The sequence below is a fragment of the Bombus impatiens genome, unplaced genomic scaffold, assembly GCF_000188095.3.
Source record: "Bombus impatiens unplaced genomic scaffold, BIMP_2.2 scf_0102, whole genome shotgun sequence".
In the NCBI taxonomy this organism is placed as follows: Eukaryota; Metazoa; Arthropoda; class Insecta; order Hymenoptera; family Apidae; genus Bombus; species Bombus impatiens.
Window position 1 is genome coordinate 4104838 of NT_176521.1, and position 11253 is coordinate 4116090.

Genomic DNA, 11253 nt, shown 5'->3' on the forward strand with positions numbered 1-11253 from the left:
GGCGGGGTGTCTATGAGCATTTCCCCGAGTATAAAAAGAAAAGATGTTTTTGAATTTGCATTGGAATGAATCATAGCAAACAAAGCAACTAGAATTTGAATTATAGTAAACGTCTTATTGTTAAATCTGCATTTTAAAGAAATATCACGTCGAATGGAAATTTATTTATGATTTATATCATGCACAAAGCTACTATACCATTGACTATCGCAATATTTAGAACGTTACCTCGTTCTGGAAGGCAAACAGGCCTCATCTTTCCCTCGAATCGAATGGCGTCCTTCAGTTTGACGAGCGCGATGTCATTGTTATAGTTGTACGTCGAATAACCGCTATGCTTGATCACTTTCTCGACTTTGAATTCTTGAATCTCTGTCTCTGTGGTAGAATTGCGATCGTGCTCTAATATCCGAATTAACATGAGTTTCGGATCGAACCTGTTTCAATTATTTATGGATTGAATTCATGTTACGATAGATCAAGATATCAATGGAATTATTGGTCGATTAAATAGTGTCACGCGTGTGCTGTCATTGTTATATATATTACACCACATGTAATGAAAAATTGCTATTCTTTATTTTGTTATTTTTAGAAAAATCGTTTAAAATTAAGAGAAACGAAAATGTCACAAATTTCTACATCAAATTGGAGAATAATCTCAAAACAACGTAGCGTAACAATCCTATTATAACTATTATCGTATACGATACAGCGAAATGATTCGAGTTGTTCTAATGTCACTAATTCCATTGCCGATGTTGCTACATTATTACGGTATATAATTATGTACTATATAATACTGTATACATTATTATTGTGTATAATAAATTACTATATGGATACTATAATATTACGAAATCACCTGTCGACACAATGAGCAGCGGTTAATACATAACGAGAACTTATAACAGATCCGCCGCAATAGAATCGTCCTCTAAACATCATTAATGCCATCCATGGATATTGATTAACTTGGGTCTCAACACCACCTACGATCCGTTTCTGTGTGTTCGTTAAACCACATTCTAGAAAATAACATATTATTACGTAAGTTTAATTAATTTCATTAAGTAATGTTCTTTAAATGCAAAATAAAGGCATAAGTAAAAACAAAATAATACCAATTTTTATTCATTGGTTTATTTGAATCTAATTTATCTGAGTCATTATTGTTGTTTTATTGAATTTATTTAACATTACTTTAGTCCTAATTAACAATATTAATGTTAATGTATCACACAGTTGTAAATGAAAAACTTATATAAATTGATCTCTATTAAATAAGACATAAAGAGTATTTATTGTACATCTTCAAATTTTTAATATTGAACAAATAATCTCGTTTCGAGTTTAAACTCACTGCAAGGTAAACACGATTCAGTCGCTGGTCTCGGAAGTTCAGTTGTTGTCACGGGTACTGTTATGGATCCACCAGCGGATATTAAACTGGACAGCCATTCCCAGAAATTTTTATCATCCGTAGCTGCTATATTATACTGCGTTGCATTTAAGTCAACTTCTTCAACGGGGATTGGCGAACGTAACTATAAATTTTTATATTTATGTCACCTTTTGTTGTTTGCAGGAACAATATATTGGAAACAAGAATTTGTACTTTCCGTAAATCTTAAGCGAAAAATTTATATTTATTTTAACAAGATCTCTAATATTTATTGCAAAATGCCTTTATTATTACTTATGATTAACCAATTGCATAATATACAGAATAAGATATTAATATAAATGTGTTATAATTAATGCCTTCACACATTATGCTTTAGTATATTATTAATTAACTAAATGCGATAAATGTATTTATTTTCTATAAAACTGATCGTTCAAATTTTAGTGTATTATGTCTTTTTCACAAAACTATCTGAAAAATGTGTTTCTACCTTTAATAACTAAGGAAAGATCAATTTTGCACATGCTAAAAAGAGATGCGATCCTCAGAAGAACAAGGATTATTTTATCGAGCAACATTTATATTTTGAATATTTATGTTTAAAAATTGAAGTCGATAAATATTCAACACGCAAGCGCGTACTTCAATCTTTGATTTCAAATTCGAACGTACGATTGTAAAAACATAGAGCATTGATCTGAACATCTTTCATTGCCGTTATGTGTCCTCAATAAAAATTCTCATTAGATATGCAAAGCGGTAAGAGATTATACCCAATAAATATTATAACAAATTCTGTTCTTCGCAAAAAAGAAGCCATGAAATTAGCTCTAACGCTTCACATAAAACCAAAACTCTAATAAATCGTAAGATAAAACTTACATTTGATTCCCCAAGAGGAAAGGATGACCCTATAAGAATTTCATACTATCATTCTTCACTCGTGATTCAATTCAGCCATTCAGTTTCATTACCCCTATTTTATCAAACATCAACCTTAACTTTTCCAAGGACGAGTTTACTTCAGGACGGTAAAATATTTCTTCAGATAAGGGAAAGGCTATTCTTTATTTTTCATTTTTATGTGTTCAAAGAATATAGATATGTAATGTCGGAAAATATCTTTAAATTATGAAATGTTTCAGGGTATATGGTACAATCATGCACCTGTATGTAGTTAATGTATTTTTCTACCTTCGTGTATGAATAAAAAATAAATTAAAGGAATACATGTAGTAACGTACGAAAGTTTCAATTAGTGTTTCATATATTCTACTCTTGCGCGTATTAAATTAGCGATATTTAAAATAAATATAATAGAAATAAATTCTAAATTTAGAAAATATTGGAACAAAGACTTTTTACGTATCTATAATCCATATTTATGTAAAATAATCCATAACAACAGAGTGTAATGATCTGTAAACCCTACGAATAACTTACAACTCGTGACTCGCGAAATTTCACCAATAAATTAGTTTTCAATTATATATGTTTTTAATTAATTATAAGAAGTTAATTCACTCAATTAATCCAATTATTCGTGCACAGTTTGGGAAAGTGTCGAGATCTTTTGTAAACGATGTACCACGATTAATCGGTTACTTACTTTCTCGCAATTAACGGCACACGTTGCTGCGAACACAGCGATCACGCAGAATATCGTACGGATCCACATGTTCGCGTCGATCGCGGAACGAATACTATCTTGTCACGGAACGAATACTATGAATTCTGTACCGCTTGGCCACTGAATAAAAGGGAGCAACCGATTGAATCGGACTCGGAATCTACACTTCCTACCAGGTCGACGTACACTTTCACACAACACTTCGACGATGCTCGTCACTTCTTTATTTATACGGAATAGTGGACTGGCGAGTAGCTGAGGTGAAAATTTAGGCTGACCGTATGTAAATTTACAGACGCAGGCAAACAACATCGCGTATGGAAACGACGCAAGTATAGGTGGAATCCTGCAACGTCGATTGTACGGTTCGCCAATCTTGTTTGTCCATTCGATATTAAACAAAGGTATACCGCTTATATAAACAAAATATATAGAAATTTTGTAATTTACTAAGACCTATTAACTATCTTCTTATTTCCCTATTTATTGTCAGCATAATCATCATTTACTGTTATCTTAGTACGTAATCTCCTTATTATTATTTTTTTTTTTTTTTTTAGAAAGATATGGTACCTAAATTTATTGAAACCTATTACTCAAATTTATGAAACACTCGCTTTATATCTGTTTCACCGAAAATTCCATTTTTTATGAAACATTAGAGCATAAATCTTATCAACTACTCGATAAACGTCGTCATTACTGATATGTAGAGGATCACCACGATCACCATAATAAAGATGAAAGAAATAAAAATAGTAAATTTAAATAGCACATTTTTCTGATAAATATTCAGTGACACACGTATAGATACATAAATGTTTGATGCACGGTCGTGTAAAGGTAAATGTACAATGACGTAATACTTTCATTCATATGCATTGTAAAGCGAGATGTTAACAATAGTGATGGAAGGGATTTACCTGTCATTATCTTGCGCACACTCTTGCCTTCCTTGTCGGTACCAGCGCACAGCACATCGTCTTGACGGATACTTGGTTTTACAATAGTTCTTCATGCAAATCCAAAGCATCATTTCTTGCATACTATCTGAGTTGCGTTCTTTTGTTCATAATATAACTCTACAAATGGATTTTGATATGTTTTTTTTAATAAAATAGACATTTTTTTCTGTTTCTCTTTTAAAAATATTTCTAGGTACAATAAGATCGAAAGGTTTGGTACTTTTATCAGGAATAGCACATAAAGTTTAATTTTCTCTTTCATAGAATAGTGTTCAATTTTTAACAATTTCGTCCTTTTAAAGAAGAAAAAAAATATTTATAGCAATTTCATAACAAGTGAAATTTCCCTTAAAAATTGTATAGCAAATTAATTTAAACATGTCTATCAAAAAAAGGAATATAAAATTTTATTAGACAAAATAGGTATTTTTGTATTGAAATGAATCGAATTTACATTGAAATGAATCGAATTTGAATTAGATCAAACTTCTCATTCGGAAGCGTATCTTAAACAAATATCGCAAGGAATGAGAAGTTATTTCTGGATTATGCCATGCATAAAGCTATCGTACCATTGTATAATACAACATTTAGAACGTTACCTGGTTGTGGCAGACAAGCAAACCTCATGTCTGTATTGAATTTAATGGTGCCATTCAGTTTCAGGCGTGCGATGTCATTGTCATTATTGGACGGTGAATAACCCTTATGTATAATAATTTGTACCGCATTAAATTCTCGGCGCTTTATGTTTATGGAATCCCTGTCGTTCAATATTCAAATCGACGAAAGATTTAGCTCCTAGTTGTCCCAATAATTTATGGATTAAATTTATGTTACAATAGATCAAGATATCAATGGTATAACTGATTGATTAAACACTATCACATATAAATTACACACACACATTTGTATATATATATGACAGTGGATCAAGGTATATGGGTCATAGCACCCTTATGCGGGTGAGGCATCACTTTATTGTCTGTTTTGACAAATAACATAATCAACAGCCTTGCCTCATTTACACTTATCTCCAAGACGAGATTGATACCTTGATTTCAATTTTTTCACGGGTAAGGTTAAGTTCTGTATGTCAGTTTCGACTTATCGTGCGCCCATGTACATATCAGTAGTAATAATATATTTGTTAGAAAAAATAAAACCGATTAGTGTCAGGTCGTACTTACGATGCATTTATTTAATTGCATGGTGTACAAGATAAAGTTGTGACAAATCACTATAGTTCTTATAGTATATCTTTGTATGGTAATAATGAGCATGTCCTAGGTCAGGACATGGTATAATTAAATTACTAATCTGATTTAATTCTTTTATGTTTTTACGATATGTTTAAATTGAGATGTTTATTGCTAATGATACAAATGTAGCGTGAAGCACCTGTTGCATTCCAGTTTTTGTATACTTCAGCAAAATAACGTAATGAGGCAAATATCATTAAAAATAAAGATATAAAGATATCAAATAAAGCTTCAAATAAAGATATTCCCGATGCAAAGAGAATGCCACTACATAGATAGCCATCGTATTCATTAATCGCAGAACACTAACGTTTGTAACTTTTACCACTGGTAATTCATTTATAGCCTTCGTTCGTAAAGAATATTTATTTTCCATAATTAAATACATAATAATCCAATTATTAAATGAAAAGAAAACATAATGTATAGTATAAAGATAAAAATCTCGAGAGAATCGTAAATTTTACGAACACTAGAATTACGTAATTCCAAGAATAGGTAGAACAAGGCATTTATTAACTGAATCTCGCGTAATTTTTTATATTGCACAACATTTTACTATAAAGAATGGTATCGTGGAAGTAATATATCAGAAGAAAGATTAATCTACCTTATATCCTGAAATCCGTCTTTTTGATAAATTGGGTAATTCTAATATTAATTTTGTTTGTATTCTGAAGATAGATCATGTTCTTTGTCATTCTACAGAACGTAATCGAATTGATCTCCGGATCAGAGGACGAGGCAAAACCACTAAAAGAAGTCAGGAACATGCATAAAATATCGAACACTTTCCTGCATCCGAACGATCTTCTCTGTCCAATCAACACTCACCTTTATCCGTGATTTCTTCCGTAAGCCACACATTCGTCCTACAAATTACAATTGTCCTTTCGTACAAACCCATTCACTGTAAAATAAATAACTGAATTCCAATGTAGAGGTGACGGAACCTCGTTACGATACTTGTTCGATAATGAACATAACGGGACGCCAATCGACGTGGGCGGATTACGGCGAAATCAGAAAGGAACAATAATTATTGGACCCTACGCGACCAATTACCATGAGAAAATTACGGGTCGAGTCGATAAATCCGTGGAAAACATGATTTTCCCAAGTAGATATAGAATTTTCCCTTCCTACGTGCTTTATTCTTTCCTTGAAACGTGATCAGTAGATAAATATTTGTCTATGGTATATAGTAAATAGAATTCTTTCTTTGTTACGATTTCCGAATTTTTATATTTCAATTTTGCTAATATTACAACAAACAAATAAGAGATTGTTTTAGAAATATATTTATCGTAACATTGTAGCGTTGCTACACTTTTTCCGGAACGCTGAAATTCCGTATGAAGAAAGACGATACGGTGTGTTTCCGACTAAGTCGTAAGTCGTTAAATATTTGCCTTGGCTTTACGAATCTGGAGACAAGTGCAAACGACTATTACATTAACCCGATTTCAAACCGCAATGATAACCCACGTAACACTCTCACAATACCACTTGGAATTTCACCTAGTCTAATCTTTACTAATTACACATCAAACGAAACTGTTTCATGGACCTACAATAATTTCTGTAGCCGTTTCAGCTTGTCTATGGACCTATCTCTATATGCCTTTTGCCGTCTGTAGCGTGCGTTGGGAAATGACGATCATTGGTGGAAACGAGACAAACATTTACAAACATCCCTGGATTGCTCGCACGAGCAAACAAGGCGCATTCTACTGCGTTGGCAGTTTAATCATGCGGAAACACATAACACAATACATGGAAGGGTGATTATCCTCAGTCGAAATAGTTTCATAACAGAGATTCCTTAATTCGCTTTAATGCCTTTAGTCACTTTAATCAAATTAATTGAAAATAAATTTTGTTTCCACGTCGTCTAATCAACTAATACTTTTACCCTTCTAAACAAAATTCAAGCTGTTTGATTCGATTCTGAAAAAGTTATTTCGTTTTGTAAGACATTCGAATACATTCACGAGTCACTGTATATAAAGCAATTTTGTTTTTTACAAGTTCACTTGTTCCGTGGAGAGCTCTAAAGTTTCTTTATTAAGCTTTTCACGTCTTGGAAAGAAAGTTTCAGCTCTTGTTTCCTTTGATCTTGTTAATGCAGAATATAAAACGAGTGTTCTTCTGAACAGTCACTTGCCGCTGGCTTCTTCTAATATCACTATCCATGTCCCAAACCAGTCATATTTTTCAGCAAAATTGTCATCTACAAATAGAATTGTTATGTTTTGAAAATTTATTTATGGTCTATGCGATGCACCAAGTTATCGTATATTGCAGCATTTAAAATATTATCTGTTTTTGGAAGACGAGTAGGCCTCATCTTGCCCTCGAATCAAATGGCGTCCTTCGATTGCTATCCGATTTATAAAATTATTTTCACAATAAAAAAATATTAATTAACTAGTTGAAAGAACGACAGAGTTTCATCGTGAACTGCAGTTTATTTATTCGTGGGCGATTTACTGTGTATGACTGTCTTATCAAGAGTCTAGTTAACATTCCAAGAAATATACGATAAGATGATGTAGGACATAGGATTGTATTTCACCTGTAGCCCGTGACAGTGGGTCAAGGTATATGGGTCACAGCACCCTCATGCGGGTGAGACATCGCTTTATTGTTTGCTTCGATGACTAAAGTAATCAACAGCCTTGCCTTATTTATACTTATCGTCAAGGTCAGATTGTCACCCTGATTTCAACTTTTTCACGGACACGTTTAAGTTTGGCTAATTTCGGCTTATCAAGCAACTATGTACATATTAGTAGTAATAATAAATTTTCTAGGAAAATTACGACCGGTTAGTATTGGGTCATACTCATGATGAATTTAATTGCGTGGCATATGAGATAAGGTTGTGATAGATCGCTGTAGTTCTTATCGCATATCTTTGTGTGGTAATAATGGGCATGTTCTAGGTCAGGACATGATGTAATTAAATTACTAATCTCATTTCATTTTTTTACGTTTTTACGATATATTTAAATTAAGATGTTTACTGCTAATGGTACAGTTGTTGCGTGAAGCACCTGTTACTGATACGAGGTACATATTATTTAAAATATTAGCGCCTCAAATAAAAATATTTCCGATGCAAAGAGAATACCATTGTATTGATTAATCGCAGAACGCTAACTTCTGTAGCTTCTACGAATGATAATATCTTCATCCGTAAAGAATACCTTCTTATTATAGATAATTACATAAATAGATAATACTTAAATAGAGAGATAAATGTGTTATAGCATAAGTATAAAATTCCGAGAAGAATTGTAAATTTTATGAACGTTCGAGTTCTAGAATTATATAGTTCTATGAGTAGCGAAAATATTATGTAATCTTCTTCTGGAAGGAAAGATGATATGGAGAGAATATATTAGAAAAAATTAAATCTTTGTATTCTGAAATCCATCATTTCAATGAATATGGTAATTCTGGTGTTGATTTTATTTTTTTTCTGACGATGATAATTTAATTTTAAAATGAATATGAACGATTCTCCACCACAGAGACTTCAGTCCCACATTTCGTTCGCCATCCGCGAGTTTCTGTCACATTTTAATAATATAGTTCTTGATATATCCCAAAAGGGGATCGCACAACGAGATCTCCCAGTCTTAAAAACCATACAACAATGTTTTGCATAATGGAAGTAACGTTGGGTTAAGTGTATGGATTCCCTGGGGACTACTTCGAAGGTGACAATGTAGATTTTTACGAGGATTCAAATAAATAGCTTTCAGTAACTACTTCCACTAACTCCAATTTTTTCTCCACGCCTTGCACTTACCAGTAATCGAAGATTTTATATTTTTATCGCTCTTTTCTTTTCAATTACATTCTACTTATCTTACGAAAAAATGATCAGATTCCTTACCAAATTCTTACTAAAATTCTCTTGAACGATGCAATGTACATTCAATATTTGACAGGATATTTCATTACTGTCAAGACTGAATAAGATCATTCCTACACCTAAGCCCTATTTAAAAAAGGAAGTGCTCAGAGGACTTGGACAAAATTAATAAAAAATACAAATACCGTCGCGGAAATATGAAAATTTTTGCTACGTTTCGAATTTAAATTACATTCGGAAGGCACATCCTTTACCGATCTTCTGAACGTGATCGATTAATTTTCTGATTAAAAAACATGCTAGGGCCATTAAAAGTAACCAGGAGCATTCATAAATTATCGAACACTTTCTTGCATGGGAACGATCTTGCAGTTTTGCTTCTCTGTTTAATCAACGTTTCTCCACTTCTTGCTCCATAAACGACACAATCATCCTGTAAATTGCGCTCGTTCCTTCGTATAAGTCCATTCACTGTAAAATACGTGTGCATCGTTGTGTGTTACCAACACCAAGTGGCAAGGGAGTGCGCAGTTTCTTACCCTGAATAATTGAATTCCAATGTCGAAATGGTGGAACCTCATTACCAGCGAAACTTGTTCGGTATTGAACGTAACGGTACGCCAATCGACATGGACGAATTGCGGCGAAATCAGCAAGAGACAATAATTATTGGACCACATGCGATCAATAGCCACGTGAAAATTACGATTCGAGTTGATAAACCCTAGGGAAACATGCTTCCCCCAAGTAGAGTATAAGTAGTATTTTCTTTTTCTATAGTATATCTCGTTGTATTTTTAAAACGTTACACGTTTAGAAATTCTTTAAACAATATATATTACTATTAACGATTAATAGGTTAAATATTTATCCGTTTAAATATATAAAATTGGTGAAATATATATACAAAATATGCAAATTACAAAATTATTTGTTATAATACTTAATACGTGAAACAAGCTCCCATTTCTTTAGTTATTATCACGAAAATATCAATTTGCCTAAACATCAAAAAAAAAATTTTTTTAAATTCCTTCATCTATTACGTTCACACTATCCACTCGAAACAGACAGATAATCAAAACCTATTTAGAGATAATAGCCCAAAAGCTATTATACGAAACTTAAGTGATAACCCCGTTAAAAGGCAACGAATAAACCGGCATAATGCCTGGAATTTACATAAGATAACAAGAATGATTTTACTCGAGCAATTATGTGAATAATGTTTAGGTTCCAGTCTAACACATGTTGTATAATTAATCAAACACGACTGCAATAATTGTTTCAATGGAGTTACTACACTCTTTCCGGAACACTGAGATTCCGCGTGAAGAAAGATACGATGTGTTTCCGACTAAGTCGCAACTCGTTAAACATTTGCGTTAGCCTTACGAATCTGAAGACAAGGGCAAAAGACTGGTTACATTGACCCGGTTTCAGACCGCAACGGCAACCCACGTAATGTTCTCACAAACTTCTTAGAATCTCGCCTAGTAAAATCTTTACTACTTATGCATAGGGCAAAACTGTTTCATGGACCTACAATAATTTCTGTCGCCGCCTCAAAGTTCTACATGAACTCTGACTTCCTGTCAAAATGAATAATTTTAATGTATAATTCATGCATAATTCATTTAACAAATATAGTTTTCTAACGCAGATTCGTTTCTAGCGTTACATTTTAATTCTTACATTAACGGTTAACGTATAACGTTATTCATAAAACACCCTTCATTAAAAATGAAAATGTCGAATAACATGTAAATGTTGCGTGAACGAAAGGTTAGATAGTTTTAATATCTTTTGGATATGATGGTACACTGTTTCCTTTCACAATTGAGGAGCTGCCTGGAAAAGGAACTCGTGGAACAAGATGGTGAATTGAATGTATTAAAAATTATAGTTGTAGTTATTAGATTGAATCATAAAACGTATGTCAAAAATTAAAACGAAAGCTGCATAAAAGAATATATAGTATTAGGTGAAAAATAAGTTTTTATTCATACATTTTACGACAGATCGTTCAAATCCTCCAAAATGCATAATATCTCTAAAATTCCTGTCGTGAAAAATAAATTGAACTTATAAATTATTAATTA

The 11253-nt window shown here is 32.5% G+C and overlaps 1 protein-coding gene across 1 annotated transcript in view; it reads right to left on the bottom strand.

The window, feature by feature from the left end:
• Positions 1 to 3167, bottom strand: part of LOC100747194 (trypsin-1-like) — a 6226-nt gene extending 3059 nt beyond the window's left edge. The window contains exons 1-4 of the mRNA XM_003486239.4: positions 3018 to 3167; positions 1364 to 1547; positions 866 to 1028; positions 229 to 437 (exon numbers count right to left, since the gene is read on the bottom strand). Coding sequence (XP_003486287.1) covers positions 229 to 437; positions 866 to 1028; positions 1364 to 1547; positions 3018 to 3086 — 625 coding nt within the window. The 5' untranslated portion in view covers positions 3087 to 3167. The remainder of the gene's footprint in view (positions 1 to 228; positions 438 to 865; positions 1029 to 1363; positions 1548 to 3017) is intronic.
• Positions 3168 to 11253: the final 8086 nt, after the last annotated feature.